Here is a 24758-nt window from a genome sequence, read left to right on the forward strand (position 1 = left end):
CAGAAATTGACGAGTTTTAATAAAAATGATTTAATTATGGAAGTTACCAACCTATACGCCCAGCGGACAACTATTAATTTCAAATTTTGTAAAAAGAAAATGGGAAAACCGCTGGGCTCGTAGAAAAACGCTAAACTGTGGCAGGTTAAGAAAGAAGTCGGTCCCTGGTCCACGGAGAACCGTTCGAAAAAATAAAAAGCCATACTGACAAGACTACGAATAGGTCATAGAAGAACGTAGGGCACCTTTTCAATTGTAGAAGGCTTGATATATATAGACATTATTTTGGCATGTCATCGGACCTGTACGTAGTCTTGGGGCGAAGCAGCGGACACAGATCGCGGTTCGGGTACCTCAGGGCTGTAGGGATTTTTAAATGTATATAGTTTTTTTATGTGTGTTTGTATGACTTTATGTTAGTTTATGAATGTAATTTATTAGCATGAAAGGAAGGGATGATTTAACCCTGTCCCGAGGAATATGGCGTAGTCTGCGGTGAGTGTGTGACGTCTGGAGAGTAAAAGTAATTTTTTAGCGTGAAAGGAAGGGGTTGCTTATAACCCCGCCTCTAGGAATATCGAGTACTCTGGGATGAGTTAATGTAGTCGACAACGATTTTCTAAATTTCCATTCAAAACAGGAAAATGGCTGGGGTTACTGTGTCTTTGACGAAGTAGTTGAAGGAGTGGATATTGTTGACAAAATTAAAGGAATTAAAATGGGCCGTAGTAGCTTACATCAAGAGGAACCAGGACGTCTGGAGAGTAAAAGTAATTTATTAGCTTGACAGAAAGGGGTTGCTTATAACCCCGCCCCGAGGAATATCGAGTACTCTGGGGTAAGTGTATGTCGTCTGGAAAGTAAAAGTAAGTTGAAGAAAATTCACTAAAACACCGGAAAATCATTTAATGATAAATTAAAATTTTACTAAGAACCTATTTTTGCTCTTAATAACGCGTATTATCATCTTTCCCCCCTGGGAGGCCTTAAGTCTATTAGGCATCGAGTAAAATAAGCAATCGGGATGTCTTGTGAAACAATACCATTCTTCAAAAAGAGTGTTTGAAGCTGTTCTTCGTTTGTTGGAGGCGTCGATCGATGCGAACCACTCCCTTTAACACGTCCTAAGTTGTTCTATGAGATTCATGTAAGGAAAACGTGCTGGCCAATTCATTCTGGTAATCCCACCATCCTCCAAGAAATGGGTGATTATCACACATTAACTCAAAGTTGACCTAAATAAATGGAGCCAATGGGACCCCACAGCTTCCAAAAGAACAATGCACCTTAGTGCAGTAAAAGATTCTGTACGGTGTCAGCTCCGTACGGATATGGACAGTCCACCTTATACCGTAACTGAGCGTCTTTGAAAAGCCTGCGATTCACGCATGGCACATGAAACTAAGCGTTCTTCATGTCTTCACCACACACTAACTAAACACTCATTTAATGAAGAGCCCCCTATTGTCCAAGCCAGATGCTGATTTGCGAATAGTCGCCTTTCTACTCCTCTCAAGGAGTAGAGAGCATGGGAGGAAGTCTAGTGACCAGGCTATTCTTCTGATGACGCTTTCTAATGACTCTTTTAGAGCTCCGCCTTACATTACGGACATTTGGAGTTGACTACCTATCAAGGACGTAACGGGTGTTAAATGATGGTTTCGAGGTGCGTTAAGAGCAATAAAACGATCTTCTCTAGTCGTACACCGCGCATTACCTTCTCTTCTATCGAGATTTCCGGTGGCCCTTTCCGTTATTAACCATCGTGAATGCTTTGAAGATAATTGTTAATTAATTTTTTACTACTATTTATTATTTCAAAAAAAGAAAACAAGAAAAAGTTGAAAAACCAATTAATTCCTTCGACAAGTTCTCTTTGGAAAGGCTGAATTGAACTGATTTTCGTTATTTTTAATCTAAAGGATCTGGGCTAGTAACTCTCTGTAAAGTTATTATGGTAAATAAATAAATACAAGTATCTGGTTTTGTTTTTGTCTTTGAGAGTATTATAATATATATATATATATATATATATATATATATATATATATATATATATATATATATATTAGCCAAAATCGTTAAAAATCCTGTTTATTAAATAAAAAATAATGAGGAGATAAAGACTTGAGAAATATATATATCAAAAAAAGTAATTTGACCAACAATAAATACTCATTAGATGATAATGAGTAGCTACTTAGTTGATGGGCTGATGATGGGTCAAGAGCCCGAAATGTACAAAGTACAGTACAAAATAAAGAAATATTTATGCCTGGAAACGCTCAGATTTTCTTTTCTCCGCCAGACATCTAACTAAAATAAAACAACACTGTGGAACGTAAAACAATACGAACATTAAAAATCCATTTCTGCCAAGGAATTTTGTTTTCAAACTGAAATCATCATTACTCGCATGCAAAACCGAAACCAACTTACTTTGAAGTTGAGCGACAAACTATCAAATGTTTTTACTTTACTGTCAACACAACAATAAGTACATAGTGTATTAGCCTCAATAAAGTCGGGATGTTGTAAAAACGATTGTTCAGACTGGTCCATAATTAACCTATATATGTCAAGAGGCATTTGAATAATGCCCATCCGATATTTTTGGCTTCTTCGGTAAGAAGTACCTCTTAGGTCGCCCCAGAAATTCGATTGACCAACTAATTTTGCATTGACCGAAACAGATGGTGCTCCGAAGGCGCTACGTCTGCCAAATATGGTGAGGTAACACGCCCCAACACAAGAGCAACAATCTTCACCACATCACTGACGAAATATGAGGCTTGGTATTGTCAAGGGAGAACACTATTCCTTTTTTAATCCCTGAAGCGCCGATTTTCCTTAACGAACGGGTTTATTTGGTCTAGTCTGGATATTATTCCATGTAATTGACTATTTCGTTCTCTCTTAAGTCGTTCATAACGATGTATTTATTATTCGATTCAAATAATATCCATCTTCAAATCGTTTAAACATATGTCATACAGTAACAATATTATTTAACAATGAAGTTGAGAAAGTGGCGAGTATTTGTGTGTTATACCATGAAATGCTCACGGTTCTGATCGCGGACAAGATAGAAGCGTATTAATCCTTATGGACAGAGAAGAAGTTCACCTGCCTAGCTAACGTGTCGTTTTTCACGAAGTTTAAATCCAGTGAAGTTATAAATTATATTTTGTTTCGAGATGAGTTAACAGACGGGAAATTTTACTTTTGATTTGTTCAATTTTTCAGAGTTCTTGATACTATCTCCTCGCTCTAGGGGATAAAGTATATTGCTTGGGTGCATTCCTAGATGTATCGCAGGGTTTTGATAAGGCTTGACACCCGGGCATGCATTATAAACTTAAACGCTTCCTACCCACTCCTTATGACCGTATCTTGAAATCCTATCTAACGGATCGCTGCTTCAGAGTGCGGGAGCGAGTTATCGGAGTCAGACAGAAACAAATTGGCGTCACACAAGGGAGCACTCCTGGTCGCATCCTTTATATAATTGATACTGCTGACATACCTTATAACCTAATACCATTATCACCAATTGATACCGCAATTTTGTTCTCTAACTCGAATTAAAACTACCTGGAAGAACCCTTGAGCCATCGAAGACTGGGGCACAAATTGGAGGAAAACACATTGAAGGAAGTGTACGTTCACGTTGAAAAACAATTCTTCCGAGTTTTTCCCTCCTCTATACGTCAAAAGAAAAGAGAAACCATTCCTGTTTAAGTCAAATACTGAATACCTACACAGATTATTCCTAGACAGCAGACAGAATAGAATCTTTACACAAGACTTAAGAGATAGCAATCTGTCAGAAGACTAGTCCTAAGTCGTCTGGTCCTGAAAAGGTTTCCTACGATCTCTGTGAGGAGTATCTTCGACCCGAAGGAAGTGTAATAAATCGCTGACAAAAATGACGATTTTCCCTTTTATTAAGACCCCGTTGACGGATTTGACCGGCCATTTGTTGACCCATCAGGAGGGCCCTTGTGGAGATTTCGAGATGAAGTTCGTCAACTGTCAAGAAGCTTACGGTGAGAGGAGGGCCTTTGAAAAATGTGCAGATATCTTAGCAGATCTGGAAGAATGCTTCTCCCACCAGAAACAGAACATGAGGGTTTACGAAATGAGGACGGAGAGACTTAGACAGATTAAAAGTGGAGAACTTTCCAAAGAAGAAGCCTTCTTACCCGGTCCTAAAGTCGATAGTTACTAAATAGTTAACTAGTTTTGTTCCCTCAATTTTTTTGGTTATGAGTGAAAAATGTGTTTATAGAACAAAGCTTGTTTCTTCTACATTTGTCATGTTGTAAAAAATAGATATTATGATCCAATCTGACAGAAGACTTCTCCAGAACTACCAAGACTTCTAGGTCAGAAATCCTTCTTGTCCGAATCAAACTAAACTGATCTTATACAAGATTTTACTGCGACTACTTACGACATAAGTGGAACTGTGCAGCAGGACACCGTGCTACTGCCTTTTTAAATGCCGAGGATTGCGATAGGATCCATATTTGCTTCCATGTTAAATACATGTATAACCTACAACCTATATAAGTACTTTATTAACTACTAGACTTTTAAATAATCGGTATAGTCGATGAAGTTCGGTCCTGTTGGGATTCCAGATCAGTAGTTTGTCTAGATATAAGATACTGCAGGTGAAGGATGACTGGCAGGAAGGGGGTGAGATTATAATAGGTTGGAGTTATACTGATGCGATGGAGAGTGAAGGTTGTATTTTGGGATTTCGTTTCGAGTTTGATTCGATATTCTTTGAACCAAGGGAATGTAGGTGATCCTAAAGAGGTTGGCTATAACGAAATCGGAGTTGGGGTAGAACGGCAGTGACATCGGTCAGTATAGCGGTGTCGAGATGAGAAGAGACATCAGCAGTATACTACGTCTAAATGTTAACTAGCCGATTCTTACAAGTCTACGTCGTCATTTTTCTCGATCTAACAGGACCTAACAGAGTTAACAGGGTTAACACAAAGATCCTGAATACCCCTATTATAATAGAAAGCCATACTAGCATTCTGCATCGCATTAGAAAGGTATATTAATGCAGAATCCCGCGTGGTCGAATCGCGAGTAAAAGCTAGTATATGTTTTTTAATATTTGGTTAGGTTGGGGGTTTGGAGTGAATGTGGTTCAACGAATGGTGTAAAGAACACTCGTGATATACCTAAAACATTAGAATGTGCAATCCCCATATTTGCCCAACACGGCAAGGGCACTCGGTAAAAGTGCAATCATGGAATCACGAAGAATTTTTTTCTACCCACTCCGGTTTATCCCGTTTTTCTATTTCACTCCACGAGGACCGTGCGAAGATTTTGAGAAACCGCTGTCACGATGCCTCCGAGACACGTGCAATCCGTGAAAAAAAATGCCGGTCATTTCAAAAGCGTTTGTATATTTTTGGACGGGAAGTGGAGGGAATTAATCCGCAAAAGAAATTAACTGAGGAACTTCAATCCTGAGAACAGGACGGCCCAAAGAAGCGAAAATAGGCTGATGCAAATAGAAGGGCAAATTCCCCCCCCCCCAACCATGGCTATTTAGGGGTAGGTTCGACTGAATACTCGTCTAGAGTAGTGATGGGGCTCGCGAGCTGATCAAATGAGTTAGCTAACTTTACCGAGCAAATGATGAACTGAAAAAAAAGAAAAAAGAGCGGAAGCTCTAATAACTCTCCCCTCCTTTACCAAATCTTAAGCGAGCGCCTCTTAATTTTGGATTTTTCTTAACCTCCACACAGTAAATTGACTGACTTCACCCCATTTACCTCTCCAGCCAATCTCATCCCCTTTGCTCCCAACGCTCTCCGCTATCCTGCTTCTCCTCTGACCTCTCCAGACCGTCTTTCTGTGTTCTCATCCGTCCCAGTTTCAAGGACCACAGTGCCACTTGCCGGCATTGGCATTAATTACTCTAGCTCTTATGAATTTATAGGTTATACCCGAAAAAAAAAAAAAAAATTAAAGCTTACAAATAAGATCTGCGAGTTTAAAAAAGCGTTGATTTATTTGTATTAATTTATTTGTTTCGGTACATTACAGGGGAGGGGGATGACCCCCCCCCCAATCAGTACAGTCATATTACAATTTTAAAATTAAGAAATACAAACAGTTTTCAATGTCAACAAAATCAATAAACTTAATTATAATCCCGAGGACATGCATTTACGTATTCCATTTTTGAATATATTAAAAGAAGACCCAAATTATCCACGTCCCAGATTTCATTAAAGCACGTAGGTATGTAAGTCATCCAACCAGATTTCTGATAATTAGTTCTATGAAACCAGGTGTAAAACGTGTGTCGTTTACGACGACTGTGAGTAGGAGATTTATCTGATTGAGAAGTAATGGCCGTCCGTTTTTCACCTTCCACAGGAAACACGTCCCCGTCAATAAAGAGCGATCCTGATTGGTGTACATTTTATACTGTTTTAGCCATACGTCATACTCGTAAGCTTGTAAATTAGGTATTTAATAAATATCCTATAACACCTGCAAGTAAATTAAACTAAGATTGAATGCCCCACCAAGCTACCGTACTCGAGTATGCTTTGCACCAACCCAAAACGTAGAGGTTTTAACACAGTAATATTCCGGAAACCTGATTTATTCCTTTTGAAGAGCCCCTAGCTTCTATTCTTCTGCTCTAGGCTAGAACTAAATTAACATGCGGAAAAAAATACGCAGAGTCAAAAATTGCTCCCAAGTCGCCAATCCCAGACACTCCCACGCAATTGAGATTCCAGTAAAGAGTAGGAGGAGTGATAAGGATGTTTCCTCATAAAAATCTTACATTTTTCAAATAACTTTCATTCCTCTGTCACAAGGGGTTAACCTGTTCAAATCCTCCTGAAAACGCACATTTCCCCTCAACGGCGAAAACTGTCGTCTGCCAATTGTAATCTTTAAAACAGGTGGTCTGTTCGTTGATGAACATTAAAAACAAAGTTCACTATCTTTCTTGGTCCGCATGACCAATTAATATCATACAATTAATTAAGGTTTTAAGTTGAGATAAAAAAGTCAGTGTCACGAGCGGGATTCGAACCCAACCTTCGGCTTGATACTTAATACCTTAATTAATTGTATAACCACGAAAAATAGTGAACTTAATGAATTAAAATGAAGTATACTTTACTAAAGCTCTCCGTGGCCATTTCACTTGTCGCCGAGAATCAAATAGATTACACGACATTTGAAAAATGGCAAAAAGGAGGGAAAATTCCAAAGGTGCGGTTGAGATGGGAAGTTAGTGCCCGAGTGAATCGAAGTCACGATAGCTCACGTGGTAGAGTAGCGGCGTATCAAGCCGAAGGTCGTGGGTTCGAATCCCGCTCGTGACACTGGCTTTTTTATCTCAACTTAAAACCTTAATTAATTGTATTAAAAACAAAATTGAGCAAAGTGAGATCCTTGGGGAACAGCGGTGTTTGGAACGTCAAATTCTAAACTTTACCTTATGATTTTTATTGGAAAGATAGGATCTAATCCAAGCAAAAAAAGAAAAGTCAAGAAATACAACTGTTCAAGCTTACCGTTATTGTATATTTAATGAAAATATTTATTTCTATTGTATATGCACTTTCATTTATTTATATATTTTGATTTTTGTTTTATTCACTCGTTCAGAAGGAAAAAGTAATAAAAATTTGGGGGGGGGGTGTTAATTGTTATGTGAACGGGATAATGATATGTTCAACCTTCATTTAATTTTTTTTTTTTGACTTGAAAGTTTATTACCGGCCATAATAGAAAAAGGTTGAATAGTTGATCATTTCTTTCATGTAAGAACCTTGTAATTCAGACCTTTACGATTGACCCTGGCGCTGGTACACCGAAATTCAAGAACCCGCCAAATTTGGTGAACCGTGCAAAAGAGCTGATTCATTTAACCGATTGACCGGTTTTGATCCTTAAAAAGCGCCTTTTTTTCTATTTTTAGCCTGCAGAGATACTTGGCAGTATTCTCCCTTATTGAGAAATAGCTCGTGAAAATGATCATTTTGTTATTGTTTAGGTTTACGTCTGTAGTGTGAGGCAACTAGATGCCCATATGGTGCGATTCAAATCTTTCGTATACGATGCGAAAAAAGCACATTTTCCATTAACATTGCGTAATGATAGCGGTAAATGGTCCAAATTGTCTTCCAGTAATCTTTTAATTTGGAGATGAGGCTTTTCTTTTGATAGCAACTGTTGTTCACATTGAAAGTCATAATGCATGTATGTGACGCAGCACTTTTTGAGTTTTGTTTACTAATGTTATCGTAGTATTATAGAGAAACCATTCAGGTGGATCGCGCATTGCCTTTCATTTCTAATTTTCCGTCGAATACATATTTTATGTGTTAATTATTGTTACCGCAATTTAGTTGGAAGTAGGCGTGAAAGATGAATGGTCACGGTGTTTTCAAAGTCCGATCCAACGAAGTGCGTATTGTAGAAAAAGCACTGCGATATACATAAACAATCTCGTTTCGCAAATTGACACTGGAAATCTAAAGCGGCAGTGGGATTGTTTTTGTTCTTTTCCGGTTTCGGTATCGTAAGGGAGAAAGCTGAGGACAAGGGGAGACTGGATAGCAATACAGGCTATCGTACCAATTACTGTTAATAAAACTTTCTTTCTATGAAGCCCTATGTTATCTGCCGGTAGATAACGTGGCTATGTCACGGCGTTCGTGCCGCTGACACAATGCCCCTCCGATCCACAGGATTTCAAATCCAAAAAATAATTACAGGACATTTCCTTTCACTATCCAGTTGTACCAAACACGGTTATGTCTAAGGAAAAATGCAAAAAGTTCAAAAATAATAAATGGATGTTACGATTGACCTTCCTCATAGCTAAGATAAAATGTTGATATATTTATTACAACAGAGACAATCATTAGTTATTGTATGAGATATTAGAGTAGAGTCTACTTTTGATATCAACACAATTGCACCAGAGGAAGGTCGAATATAGGCCGAAACATTGGAAATTGGTAAATATCTTATAACCTACTATCCACAACACAGATACACAACCATGTCCCCTTCTTGTTCTTGTATGTTGATGACATCCTAACGAAGTTACCCGAAGGAAAAATCAGCGAGGTCATAGAAGAATTTAATGGATTCCATCCTAGATTAAAATTCACTTCTGAAATTGAAAGTAATAGATCTATTCCTTTTCTAGTTGTAGAAGTCCACAAAAACAAAGATGGTTCCCATCGAAACAAATTGGTTCTCGAAATCTATTGCCTCAAATCGTTTAATTAATTTCCATTCAGCCCACCCATTGCACCAAAAGGTGAATGTAACATCCGGCCTAATTAGAAGGGTATTTAATTTAAACTCCTAGGGGGTAACTAGAAAGGGTAAACATACAATACAGGAAATCTTGGGTGACAACGGATATCCAAAAAGATTTATAAATACACTTATAGACAATAAAGACCTATGGAGAATAAAAGAAAAAGAAAATCAAGACAGTGCTACAAGAGGAACAGATGACCACCCCCATACAATATGTCACACTCCCTTATATAAAAGGACTGTCAGATAAGATTAAAAAACTTGTAAACAGTAAGTTCAACCACACAAAAGTGGCCTTTAGGCATAAACGTTTACTAAAATCAGGCTATTCTAATCTAAAAGATCTACTAACAAACACCTCCCAATCGGGCGTAGAGTACCTGTGATAATTGCGAAGGTGTTTATTACGGAGAGACAGGACAATACGTATACAGGAAAATTTATCAACACAAATACGCTTTAAAAAATAGGAAAATAAATGACACCGACCTGTCTCAACACGCCTTAACTTTGGGACATAAAATAAACTTTGATAGAATGAAAATCATGAAAAAAGAAAAAAAAAACAAGAAACGCAATTTCCTAGAGACCATTTTTATAAAAGGCGACTCATGGGCTATCAATTACAAACAAGATTCCCATTTCATAAATGATTGCTACCACAGCCTCATAAAACAACAACGTTAAAGATACACTTACATATAGAAACAAGTTAATTGTAAACATAAGATAAGGGTAATTTTTCAAGTATGAGGTGTTGACACTATGAGAGGGTGACGCAGACGGAGGTTCAACTTGCTCCCGACGACGTAGTTCCCCTCATGGTAGCAACCAGTGAAGTAGATTGATAAATAAATAAAACATAAATAAAAAAGAGAACACTTAGGGATCAAGCGGTAAGTTAAGTTTTTTTGCCTTCTTGTATGTAATATATATGTAATTCTGTATTAGTAAATAATAGTGTAATAATATACTGTATATGTTCCGGATGCCTTGATAAAGATTTTATTTTTTATATTATCGGGTTGTCCGGAAAATAATGCAGGATTTTAAGTTTTCATTAAAAAAAATCTATATAAAATATTCTGTTTACGTTTACAGGATTACTCANTATTTACATTGAGGGGAGAAAATAATCAATGTTATCCTCCCTCTTCACTTTGTTTATGTTTTTTTTACAGTTTACTCGGAAAGGAGGTCGCGGGGCCATTTCTTCTTAAGACGCCTTATGGGGTTGTAGGGATGGGTTCTAACGGACAGGGCTTGGGCAAGTACGATTTGGATGGTGGGAGAGTTTTTTTGTGAAACTTGGTAAATTTTTGGGGAATAAATTTTTGGATATAAGGAATTTGAAGGTCGTTGTGGAGGGTAGCATTTGAGACATAATAAGGAGCATTTACAATGGATCTGAGGACTTTAGATTGAAAGGAATGGAGACGTTGGTTATTGGAAGGTTTAGCGGTTCCCCACAGTTCTATTCCGTACGTCCAAATCGGTTGTAGTAGTGTTTTGTAAATTGTAAGTTTGTTTTTTGTCGATAGTTTAGACTGTCGTCCTATAAGTCTGTGCAGTAGACCATACCATACCATAGATAGATTTAAATTTAATCGAAACGTCGGCAAAGATTCGAAGTCGTTTTCTTTCCAACAACCATTGACTGATAATCCCATCACCTCCGATACGAACATCACAATTTTTTTAAAACTTTATTTGTACATCAACTGTACATTATATACAACCAGCAGATTGGATAATTTATGTTTGTGGCAATGCGGGCGTTATAGAGCCTATTATTGTAGGCTGGTTGGCCTTAATTACCTATTGGCAGCCGCTCTGGATTAATAAAATGATATTAATCATTTATGAGATCTCATCCATATTCTTTTCACACGTTTCCGTAGTAATGGAGCGTATTTGTGTGTTCACGTGATTTTTTAATTTACTCTGAAAACGTCTGTAGTATGTTTTGATGGATGAAAAAACTGTTGGCATGTGATGAGTAATTTTGATTGCCGGTTGAGTAGGTGATAAAGCATTTTAAATCGTTTGTTGTGTATGTGTTTTAATCGTGTATGTGGATTCCAAGTTCGTCTTCTAACAAATGTAAGACCTAAATAGTTAACTTGGTCGGTTTGAGGAACAGGTACACTCTATAAGTATATGCTAGGACAAGTCTCAAGGTGGAGGGTGATATATTGTGACTTTGAGGGGTTAAACTTTATTTTCCATAGATTGCTCCATTTTTCAATTGCTGATATATGGTTTTGTGACATAAGTGAAGCTCGTGTAGAACAGGTATGACTCGCTATTATGGAAAGTGCATTCTCATTTGTGGACATATCAGAAGTAAAAATGTGTACAACAATGGAGCGAGTATTGACCCTTGTGGCACACCCGCAAGCACTTCTTCCATCTCAGAACTTTCCGATCACTGGTTTACTTGGATAACGGTGAAGTTCTGCCAAGCCATTAACATCCAGCGCATCCAAACCTTCCAGTCAAAAGACATCAGAAAAATCATCAAAGGTCCTTACTACGTCTCTAACCACACAGCGGAGTGAGTACCTTGTGGCACACCTGAAAGCTCTTCCTCCATCCCAGAAGTCTCCGTACCCTGGTTTACTGCGAAAAATCTTTATTTATGGTATGATTGTATTAGCAGCAAAATTTATGTTAAATGACCAGATGTACAGGGTGTATTGTACAGGGCAACCGGAAGCCGGGTGTTTTGTTACAGAATATAAACTACAAAATAGCATAAGTGTAAATTTAATTCAATATTTCATCATTAAAGTCTAACTTTTTTTTGCTAACTTTGCAGTTTTCATCTTCCGATGCGTGGAAGTTTCCAAAAATTATTTTAAGTTTCAAATAAATGTTCTCTTTATCACCTGTTGTGTTTTTCTCGCTGACTTTCTCACTTCTTGCTTTATCATTATTATTTCTGTTTTTGAATCTTCCTTCTGGGAGTTGAGCAAAAAATCCCTTTTATGTCGCAGTACTATGTAAAAATGTGGTGGCTAGTTTGACTTCGTTCACGAAGGTCCGTGTTTTAATGTTCCTTAATAATGCAATGCAGAGTGCTAGTATGGCTTAATATAATGTCTCGATGCTCAAATTCTTCTATTCTTCGATTCTGTACATGGTAAAAAGTTGTCCATATGATCCCATTAGGAATGGAATTTCAAAAAATCTTTTCTCAGTGGCTATCAATTTCATTATAGGAATACACTGTCAAAATTTCAGCTCTTTAGATCCAGTGGTTTAGTCTGTGCGTTGCCTGTTGGTTAGTTATGAACTGTTTTATTTATGTAGATAATGTAAATAGAAGATATGGTATAACGGTAACCTACTCTCTTTTCGTAATACTAATGCTAGCTTCTATGTACCTCAGCCTCGTCAATTGAGGTTAAAATAACATAAATAGCAAGTACACAGAAACTTAATAAATTAAATATAACAGTCTGGTAACATTCACTCTAACTCAGAGTACTCGATATTCCTCATGGTAATTGGAGATAAGACTTACATTCACACTAATAAATTACATCACACATCAGACTTCGTTCACATTATCTCAGAGTACTCGATATTAATCGGGATAATCGGGGATAAACCTCTCCATTTACACTAATTACATTCTTTCTTTCTCGCTACCCCAGAGTACTCGATATTTCTCGGGGAAAGTGGGGATAAACACCAATTCCCGCAAATAAATACATTCACTCCAATAAATGAACCATGTCACATACACGAAAGTACAAAGATCTGTATGCAATTAATAATATTTGTGTTCCTGAGATGGATCAGCGAACTGTGCGCCCGCTGCCGTGCCCCGCTGATAGGTCATTCGAGATGCCGTTCTAAGGCCTTTACGAACTTAGTTCTTTGCAGCCGTTAATTATTTGCTCTACGGGCACCTACCCACATTAGGTGTCCTTGTAGGATTTTGATATGACCTATGCACAAACCTTTTCACTTCTAGACCCAGGTATTACCATCAATAGTTCATGTAAAAACAACTGCTAATCAGCTTTATGCTTTCCGTTTAAAGCTGAATTATTTCGATGTCTAGTTAAAATTCAATTGTATTGCAGAGCGAAGTCATTTTGGACGAACATCGTCCCACCTTACTAGTTGCTACTGTCGAAACCCAGTAAAACTGCACTCCTTCTGTTTTTGTTTTGTTAATTGCGTTTTGCGTCGTAAAGTGAATTTTTGATAAACTTCGTAACAAACGTACGAAACCTGGGTCACAAACGGGTCGCGTACCTCAACAACAACGCCTCCGTTATCCTACCCGGTATCTCACGTGGTAGATGACACGTGTGTCTACTAATACCACGTGAAGAGGTCACGACATAAACGCGCCTACGATAAAAAGTTGCTCGCTATTTTGGTACACTAAAGTTTTAAAGTTTACACGAAAAAACATTCCCGTGGACATTTATTAAACAATATCTAGTAAACAGAGAACTGTAATGGAGTGTGACGGAACATATCAACATTGTTAGGGGCAGCTGTCGCGAAACGTGGCGACCCATTTCTCATATCGTTCTCATATCGCCCTTACGAACTAAATCGACTCAAAACCGACCCGGCCACAAATCAAGAGTTTCCCGAAGGAAAATCGTGAACTCTCTCCAGTCTAATTTCATTAATATTCCATATGCATATTGCATACTCGGCATATCCGCTCTCTCTGAACTTATTGGTTTCATCAAGATGTCGCAAGTTACTTCAATCACGCTTTAATATTATGTTGATTGTCGATAACCCTTTGTTAAGAAATGGCTCTTTAAAAATTTACATTCACATTCAGGGAAAACTGATTTACAGATTTTTTTTCTGCAAAAATTAAGTATTGCTTTATTCAAGTATTGACGTTGAATTATTTCGTTCATGTTACCTCGTATCGTTCCATTATTCCCGTTATGATTTCTGAGTGCAGCAAATTTAGAAAATATTTTATATGCGTAAAAATAGGTGATGAGGACGAGTAGGTACGATCAAGGTAGCAGTACTTTTGTCAAAAGTGATATTTTAGAATTACAAGGACTTCAATAAAACTTAATTAATGGTGTTTCTAAAAGAAAAAAGGCTAACAGATTCGGTCAATAAATGCGTATATATTTTTTTGAGCTTAAGAAACAAGTCATACAATAAGATCCTAGGTTGCAGGTAGAACGTCCGTTGTCTCGTATGTGCAACCTGCGGCTCTATGTCAAACGGTCAATTCCAGCGAAAATATTTAATTGTGGGATTCGAATCCGGCCCTTCTGTTCAAGGGGAATCCGAATCCGCTTCTCAGAAAGAGCGACCTCTTCTCTAGATCTGTTAACACGAGAAGGCGTTAAATAGGAAAGACCGCCCTTCTTAATGATCGGATCCGAACCGGTCACTTAGTGAAATGAATCACCTGTTTTTCACGCTCACCACTCGCGTTATAAAAATTACCTTGCCCTTAATTCCATGCAGTAAGTTTGGCGGGGTTTTCGATTTTGGTAGACTCGGCCAGTGCCAGTGTTAAGGTTTGTTTATCTGAATTACAGGATTGTTATAGGAAAGTAATAACGAACTGTTCAATTTTTTCTGTTTTTACTAATTATAAATTTCAATTAGAAAAACGAGGAATTAAACGAATGTATACTTGAACACGATATTTGAGATAAAAATACACGGATGGAATTCGAACCCACCTTCTTCCGGCTTTCAGTTCCATTACTAATTCAAAAAAGAAAAAAGTAGTTAGTACAGAATGGAACTGAAACCGATAAATTAGCAATATTTTTTTGATTATGTCTCTGTCTACTATTGGCATAATATTCATAAACATAGTTAAATTTCGTCTAACTTACATGGTTGAATTATCGACCAGCGATGATTAACAATTGATGATTGGGATCAGGGATGTGATCCAAAATGAAGCAGTATCTTTTTTTGCCAAGTTTTCGGCTTTTTATTACGCCTTCCTCAGTGCTCTACGTACTCACAATAAAACAATGTTTGTTATGAACTTTTTATTTATTATTCATTTATTTCATTTATTTTATTCATTTTTTATTTATTTATTTTTCTCTTTTTACAAATATAAGATAGCTGTCCTGTAGGAAGTATGGCGATCTTTCTGGTAACGTTTCTGGGACATTATTTTTACATTTTTAGCCCCTCCACTCATGGTGAAAAGGATCTAAAACTCTCTCATACACAAACATTCAGTCATTACCTAGCCTAATGTGCGGGTTTCAGAGTACTCGATATTCCGCTTAAAACCTGCCCTCATTCACGCTAATAAATACATTCATACTTGTACAATTAAAATTTACGTTTGCACAATGAGTCTAAAATACTAACCTAGATTGGTGGGCTTATGGTGTACTTGATATTCCACCCACGCATACACTAGTATCACACTAATAAATACATTCATTCAAGCGGTAACCACTCATTCTATATGTACAGCTAAGAATGCGGAGCCACTGGCGCATTTAATATTACGACAGTGCCTCCGCCCATTCACTCTACAAGAAACACCTAGTCTAATACTAACCTAAGTCGGTGGTTCTGTGGAGTTCTCGATATTCCTGCACTACCCATCCATTCGCACTGACTTTCGCGCAATAAATACATTCATTGTACACAAAACCCGCAAAGAGAAAACTAACCTAGTTCAGTGGGTCCGTGGGGTACTCGATATTCCGTCCACTACCCACCCATACACACACACATTCGTGCCAATAAAAACACTTACTGCAGAAAGGGAAAAACCAGGCTTGAAAAAACATCAGAGGCGACCATATGCATCTGTTTGCTTAAGATATTCCGTCAATTTTTTGCTGCCATCATTGCTGTGTTGTAAAACCTCTTTCAGACTCGAGGAGAGGCCACATTTTGTTCTCTGCGGCGCCAATATAGTTCGCGTTCGGTTAGTATATGTCTAACAGTTATTTGTGCGGCGCACAGGTGGCATATCCGTGGTATTTTCTTCGCCAAGAGATGACCATGCGCCAGTCTGGTGTGGCATATTCTTAGTCGAGCCCAAACTATTCTCTCTGTTTTGTTCATACTCTCCATGGCCCACGGTTTGACTGATTTTATCTCTTTTAGTCTGTCGGTCATTCTCCCCAGCGGTTCTGCCAGTCTTTCCAACAAAGGTTCTTCATGTAGTTTTTGACGTCCGCTAAGCTCACATGAGTCTTATGTTCTTACTTTATGCAATATTAAGTTTTTACTATTTAACAAATAAATAACTTAATAAATAAATAGTCAAAATAATAAATCTGATTATTAATTATTGATAGTAAATCGAACTGTGACTAGATGGAATTTTGTAAAGGAGGTAACCTTCATGTTGTATTTATCAACTCGATCATTCTTCATTCTCATTTACAATAGTTACGGAATCCATTATAAATAGCACTATTTGGAACAATCGCTTGTTGCTTGTTGTTCATTTGTATTTTCTTTGTTTTATTCTTTGGTATTTAGTAAGCGATAAATCAATATATACATGTGTTTGGCGCTAATTTTTAAAAAGTAGTTCAATCCCAGTATCACAGAATTTCTCCATAAAAATACTTAATTTATTGAGATATGTTTTTAAGTTACATGTATTATCGATTCTGTATCACATCTTTCAACAAACGTCTCCCTAGATTTCTTTTAATTTCTATAACTTTCATATTGTCGACGGTACTACCCTCTGCGTGTTTTCCTTCTTTTTCTCTTCTTTTGTTTTAAACTGCAGCCATTTGAGCGTCTCGATCTGATCACTGACTCTCTGTTTTCAAATATATACTACGTTGATATCCTAGAATGCTAGCCCCTCGTTTGTACCCAGGTTGTCAAATACAGAATAGAAAGAAAGCATACAATACATGTATATACATCATCACAAACATGGATGTCTGGTCACATTCACCCTTCCAGAGTACTCGATAATCCTAGGGGCGGGGTTGAACCCACTCCGATCTCGTTGATAACTTAGTTTTACTCTCCAGACGACATACACTCACCACATAGTACTCGATATTCCTCGGGGCGGGGTTATAAGCAACCCCTTCCTTTCACGCTAATAAATCACATTCATTACAATAAATTAACACAACACTCGATAGAAACATAGAAGTCTGGTCACATCCACTCCCCCAGAGTACTCGATATTCCTCGGTGGGGGGGGTTGAACCCCTCCACTCTCGCTAATAACTTACTTTACTCTCAGACGTCACACACTCAACCCAGAGTTCTCGATATTCCTCCGGGCAGGGTTAAGTTACCCCTTCCTTTCATGCTAATAAATTACTTTCATTCTAGTAAATGAACATAAAGTCAACACAGACACAACACAAACACATATAAATTGACATTACAAGAAAAACAGGAATTGGTGATTCTTAATAATTTATACATATGCAATCTTAATCTCTAACCAAACAATTACCTTAGCTATAAGATTGGGAAGAACGCGTGGTAACCTAGTCACACCTGTGACGTCCTCTCCCTACAAATAGTAACAAACCCGAATAAAATGGAATGATTTTTTAAAAATTGATTTTTTTATTACTGATCATACATCGAACTAACTGGTTACGACGAAAATCAAAATCAAAAGTAAATGAGTTAATTCTTTTGATTAGGTCGCGAGTCCCACACTAGGAGGGTTAAATTCTTTGCTGCTTCAAACACTGGTGGAATGCACTAGCTACTTAAAAAATCTTTTTCCAGTTCTTTTTTGAAATCTATGACCTACGTAATAGTGCCGAACGGAATAAATTTGTACTTAAGCTTGTAGAAATAAGGTGAAAGTTTCATGTTAAGCAACTCGTTTCGCGCGCTATCATTTTGGTTTTCAAGTTAATATTTTATTCTCAGTGCTATATTTGTGCGAGCTGAACATAAGTAGTTTTGATTCCAATACTGAAATTTGATAAAAATTGATCACTTATGACCGATTGAAACATGATTGAAAATAATGACACTAATGCCTATCATGGCCGTTATTTCATTCTTCCTTTGCCAAGTAATAATTACTCAAGTGATAAAATACCATACAATTGTAATTTGTTTAACGTCTGCAGTTAGAATATTTCGTTAAAATCTGAATTATCTGTGTAGGCGACTTCTGGTCCGCCTTCTCTCGCAGACATTGTATTGTAATGTGTAGGGCAGATATGATCGTTTTTAATCAAACTGCTGTCATGTTTCTGTTGAGTTTTTACTGTTCAACTTCTTAGTTCATGATGAATTAAAGTATACGACCCCTTGTGGAAAGGTTGTTTTTATAAATTTTTATCTATTGTTATTACAACATCTAATTTAAATAATATTTGTTACAGGCTAACTAACATCCAGAGGCTCGAAATCGTCGGATAAGGTAAGCTTTTGGCCTGATAACGGCCTCTTATCGCTGTACTTGCTTGACATTTTTCCCATTGTGCGTCCGACGCTGGACAACGCCTAGACGAGTTTATCTTTCATGTTTCGAGTATAGTTTCGGCCAGTTCACGCCTCGCAAAAAAATACTATGGTTAAAATGCCAAATTCTATAGAATAATGAAAGATCTCTAGGCTTTGGACCGGGAAATGTCATTCTTATAAATAACTATATTAGATGTTTCACAAAATAGGAATTATTCCCAATAGGTCTTAATATTTCAACTGAAACGAAAAATTCCTCCTAAATGATAAGATACCCATGATTCCAACAAAAGATATGATCAAAATATCAAGTCCAGTTCAACTTTAGTATACCCCCGGCCAGGGGTAGAAGATTAAGAAGAGATTTTTCTCAGTAAACTGGGGATCTTCTGAGGTGATAGAAATGCAAAGGGAAAATTGAAATAATAGTCGGTTGAGATGAGGAGTTGGTGCCTTGGGGACTGAAGTCACGCAGCTCAAGAGGTAGAAGCGTCGGCGTACTGATCCAGGGTCGTGGGTACGAGTCGCCCTTGTGACACTAATTTTTCATCTCAGCCTCTACATTATATTGAAAACTAGTTTAGCTAATTAATAAATAATTAGAATGTTTTATGATATAACGGTAACCAACTCTCTCTTTTCTTTATTCTACTGCTAGCCTATGTGAAGATCAAGGGTTGGTCCGTTCAGGAGAAAATAGCGTAAACAACAAAAGAAAATACACAGTAGCAAGATAAAAAACATGAAATCTGATTACCATTCACACCACTCCAGAGCACTCGATATTCCTCGGGGTAATTGGAGATATCCTCCTCCACTCACGCCAATAAATTACATTCACACACCAGACTTCGTTCAGATTACCCCAGAGTACTCGATATTGCTCGGGTTCATTGGGGATAACCGAGGCAAACGCCTCGGATGGGAAGGTCGGACCGTTATGACTAACGAATAAGATTAAAACAATAAAGAAAGAACACGATCCTGGTAGAGCTCAATATTGGGCGAAAGAAGAGGGACCAAGAAGGAGCCCAAGCGGTTAATTGGGGATAAGCCCCTCCATTCACGCTAATAAATTATATTCACACCATCCCAGAGTAGTCGATGTTCCTTAAGGTATAGTTATTGGTATTTGACCATAGTTTTGTTGAAAATCCTCCGACCTGAGTAACGTCTTGAATTTGGTTTGACCACAGCTTCGCAAAAAATGCTTCAGTGCTATTTTTTATCGTTTAATTACGTATTTAACATATATTTCGATATATAACTAGTTTTATTATGTTTTCCGAGCCGGGTTTTTGCCGCGGCGTCATAGGGCGTAAAATCAGTAGCGGTTTGGTTTATTTTGTAATTCAAATTTTTTGTGGGCTCGTACAAGAAGGAGCTCAACTACCGAGTCGAATTTCGACGGAATTTTGAGCGATTCGGCCCACTAAATATTCCTACTGCATCGAAAAACGGTTGCAGAGGCAGCGTTGAGCCCCCTTTAGACCTTGGCGTTCGTGATTGGGCGATTATTATATTTGCATAAACACAGGTTTATAGGATTAATATACGACCGGAGGCTAGAATTTGGTATCCGTCTTGCTGAATAACAGAAAACTGGACGAAAGGGGTACTGAACCACGAGAAAAATGACAGCTTTGTCAACGATGATAGATTGTTACTGCATCTTTCTCCAACTGTTGCTTATAGGCTTAGAAACACTGATGAATTTTACATGAAAACGTAAATACAAATAAAATCGTTTAGGTTGTCTTGTTTCATGTCCCTTCAGTCTCTTATTGTTCCAACATAAGATGTGTATATCAAAAACTCCATATTCGTAGTTATAATGAGGCAATAATTTTTAATCCAATAATTTAGTTCGATTTATAATCAAGCATTTAATGTAATTCATACATTAGAAATGTTTAAATACATGGAAAATACGGTGAAAATGTACTTTGCATTATTGTACCTTTTGTGTAAAAATCCAAAGGATGTTTTGTTGTTTGTCATATTTTTGAAGGAATCCGGACTGTTTTATTGAATAATTTATAGGGTCTATCTTGTTTTGCGTTCTTTTTTTGTGTATGAGAGTGAATTTATTTATTAGCGTGAATTTCTGTTAAGGTAGCTCGATGTGCCTCACCTAATTGTAGATTGTGATTCCTTGAGTCCTGTGAGCCCCTCTTGATATGATGATTGATTCTTATCCTAGGAGGAAACAGGGTTGTTTTATTGTACATAGTATTGATAGGTTTGGGACCCATAGGGAATGTTGAGAATGAATGTACTTATTAGCGTGAATTTGTAGTGTGGGTAGACCGATGGCGGAATAGGGAAAGCACCCTACCTACTACCTACCCTCAATTAGGTTATTAATACGTGTACAGGGCGTTTGAGGAATATTCACTGAGTAAGGTATTAGTTTGTAAATAAGAAAAAATGTGATTAAAAGAAAGTGAGAGTTTGAATGGAAGATAGTTGTCCTAGCTGTCGAGGTGCTCAACCTCGGTGGCTGAACTGATAAATCTGTCTGACACCGGAATGCCAACAGTTGTGAGCTTTTATATATCCCTAAAATCAGTAATAAAAGACCTAAACATTTCAAGACATTTAATGTTATAAATAAATGTTTTTATACAGTACAAACAAAATCGATAGGAAATGGTATTCTGCATTACCTCACTCCTACTACAGATTCTACGAGGGTCATTTATTGACAGTGCTCTTGACGTAAGACAATAAACAGCCTTGTCATTATACCATCCTTACCTTTTTTAAGTAATATTTCCATCATTCATAAATAATATATTGGTTTATTCCTTGTTGCTATTTTATTTGTAGATTTAGAATGTATGATAGGTGAAGTATTATTTTTATTATTAGTTATAGTAGTTTTAGTATTAGTTATATCCTTCTTTTAGAAACACATCTCTTCATGGCGAATGCGAGAAGTTATAAATAACATAAAATATGTGGCTGGTATATACATGTTGCCATTTATTTAGCTCCAATTAACCTTGTTCTAAGTTAATTAGCTACCAATTATTGTCTCGGCGCAGCGAACATTTCTCCTATAAAATTACAAATCTAGCGAAGAAAATTTAACGGTTTAACAGTATTTATTTTTAAATTTATTATTACTCAGTAGACAACTTAGGACAGAACTACAAAAACGACCCTAGGTTATGTCTCTATTGAGCATTCGAAGATATAGGGCGACAGTTCCTCACCTTCATTCCATAACCTACAAATGAGATTGATTATAGCTATGTTGTGTAGCTGTTTTCTCTGACCGGAAGCTCTATCACTACCCAGAATTTCCCTGTGTAACGATCCCAATGTGTTTGAGTTTTCATGAGGTTGCTTTAACCCATGAGTTTACCGTGTCTGGTACCCCTGCAGTTCGTCTTTGTGTTGACTCATTCTGATATGGACTTGTTATCCCAATTATAGGCTCTGGGCATATATGTGTTCAGTTTGGCTCATTGTTCATTAGTCAGAACCCCTTTCTGTTGGGACTGTTATGTTTATGTTTTTGACATTTTGCCCCAATGGTTTTAGAACCCTAAAAACCCTTTGGCTGTCTGACCTTAGGTTCAAAACACACCGTGTTGTTCAAAATAGCCTGAAACTGCCCCAGGCTGTTTGAAGCCAAAATTAAGGTTTTACGGTTGGTCATCATCTCCACACTACACCCGCATTCTAGACGTGCACATTAACACAGACATGGATTACGTTGTACACCACATAAAACGCCTCACCAAGAATTTATTTGAACGGTGTGTGTTATGCATTAAACAATTAGTTTGACTAATGGTGCCTATAACTAGGACTTTGTGTACAGGCATAAGAGAGTGAAGAGGTCATTAGTTTATACCACTCCTACAGCTTAGGGTTTTTCTTACATTTGTTATAATATAAACTGGCACTGCTATGTATGTGTAAACTGCAGTAAATATTTTTGAATAAAGATTTTCAATTTTTGAAATGTTTTGAAAGCAAAGCGGTATGGCCGTTTTATTATAGGTTCAAAGTGGTGAGAAACCACACAGGCGATTAATTTATGAATAATAATCTGTTGGGCCAATTATTCTCGAATATATTCCTTGTTTTCATGAAGGTTAATCAGGCACTCACTGAATAGTTCTTGAAATTGTATACTTTACTGATTTCCTGATTCGGTTTATCAGTAGATGAAGAAAATAATGTTTTGTAATTTATATTTTAGTAATATATTCACTTATGCTGGCTTTGATTGATCGCAATTATAATCTCGACTGCTTTTTCACCACCAGTTTAGTGATGGTTAATTCTGAGGCCGACTATTACTCGACGTCCTGTGCACAAATATTTCTTCTACGGAAAAAAACCCTCTCGATTGATAAGATTCATTATTCAAGATGTGATTTAGAGATTGAGATAGTTTTTCTCGAAGCTGGTATACAATTTTACTGTCGTTATAATTACACCTTGCCTACAGGCCAAATCTGGTTATAGCGTGATCTATCAGGAAAGGATTTTATTGGTCGTTTCGAAGGGAAATTAAATTTTTTTTCTATTCGAAAAAATGCAATATCCGTAGAAGAAACGACCCTCGTTCTGCTACTTTGATCACCCCAACCTATAGGATGAAGAATTTCATTCCCAGAGTACTTAAACGACTAACTAACGATTTGATTGGACGATTGATGAAGATTATAGGGGTTATGTTATGCCTCGGCCTTTAAGAGCTTGTTTATTCCTAGTTATATTCTTTGGCACAAAACATTTTCTCCTGCAGAGTAGTGCAGCACCACACGCTGGCAGAAGGTGTGGTGGGGTTTCCTCTTCTTTATTGATTGTTGGAGGAAATGGGCCAAGGAACAGCGTAGGAAATGTGTTGCTGGCCCGAATCGCTCTTTCCCGGAAAATCAACAAAAGACAAGACCTTATCATCTGCCTCCGTGGTTCGGGATATCAGGTTCAGGCCGAAACGTCTATAACTCTACTAGACGGAACCAAGCTTAGGCCGGATGTCCTGTGACCACGGTCGAGAATTCAGAGACTGTCTTGGACGTTGCTGAGGCTTACGGGTTGGGTGGCGGCCTAGATCGGTGAAGTGTATTGCAAGAAATCCTCATGGCGGCAACCATGCACCCTATTTTACGTGGATGCTGTCGTCGTGAGGCTAGGGGCTGTACAATCAAGATGCTTAGGTCATTGGGGATAGAAAATCTCCCCAAGTTGATCCTTACCCTGTCCTTAATAGCCCTTCGTCGCTGATGATACCGTGCGGCCACACATCAGGAGAGAGGCCATAGGCGACCCTATCAACAACATCCACCCGGGGAGGGCCTGGAATGGACCGTAAAACCGACAGCGAAGAAACGGACATACGATTGACCTGATGGTTATAGATAGGAGCTTTTTGCCCAAAACATTGTCTCCTGCGGAGTACTGTAGCACCGTACACCGGGGTTTCCTCCTCCTCTTTTATTGTTTTTTGTTGGTTAATGCCGATGTTTCTGAGATGACTGTTGAACGTAGTGTTTTCTCCAGGAACAGATTAAAGTTAAGTCTTTTTCTGATTCTTTCTGCGGAATGTCAAATCTCGCTAAGAGGTGGGGTTGAGATAGGAAGTTGATGTCCGAGTGGATCGCGGTTACGATAGCTCAAGTGGTAGAGCAGCGGCGTTTCTAGGCGAAGATCGTGGGTTCGAATCTCGCTCGGCCATTAACTTTTTTTCATCTCAACTAAAAAACCTTAATTAATTGTAATGTATTAATTGGTCAAGCGGACCACGAAATTAGTGAACTCGATAAGAGGTTTTCGGATTGCTCAGGTTCGGTGAGAGGATTGTTTCATCATTGTCATATAATTTGAGAGATTGGAAGTTTTCTGATAGTATGATTTTTTTTCCAGGAGAAAGATTCTTTTGGTTTGTGGTGTGGGACATCCGGCCCTTCTTTTCCATCAACTCTGTATTTCCTGAGACCCAACACAGATCTGCACAGCCAACTTTTTTA

General features: G+C 37.7%; 2 protein-coding genes across 2 annotated transcripts in view; both read left to right on the forward strand.

The window, feature by feature from the left end:
- Nucleotides 1-24758, forward strand: part of LOC106666348 — a 461223-nt gene that overhangs the window by 74269 nt on the left and 362196 nt on the right. The window contains exon 3 of the mRNA XM_014393475.2: nucleotides 18681-18718. The gene's annotated coding sequence lies outside the window, so the exon portion shown is untranslated. The remainder of the gene's footprint in view (nucleotides 1-18680; nucleotides 18719-24758) is intronic.
- LOC106666349 lies at nucleotides 3818-4365 on the forward strand. The gene has a single exon (XM_014393477.2). It carries the CDS (start codon nucleotides 3929-3931, stop codon nucleotides 4229-4231), a length of 303 nt encoding a protein of 100 aa, XP_014248963.1. The 5' UTR covers nucleotides 3818-3928; the 3' UTR covers nucleotides 4232-4365.

The sequence above is a fragment of the Cimex lectularius genome, unplaced genomic scaffold (genome assembly GCF_000648675.2).
Source record: "Cimex lectularius strain Harlan isolate CLEC.00 unplaced genomic scaffold, Clec_2.1 scaffold62, whole genome shotgun sequence".
NCBI lineage: Eukaryota > Metazoa > Arthropoda > Insecta > Hemiptera > Cimicidae > Cimex > Cimex lectularius.

Bases quoted from the DNA above. Each gene is read 5' to 3' on its own strand.
- LOC106666349 (XM_014393477.2), top strand. From the start codon at position 3,929: ATGACGATTTTCCCTTTTATTAAGACCCCGTTGACGGATTTGACCGGC.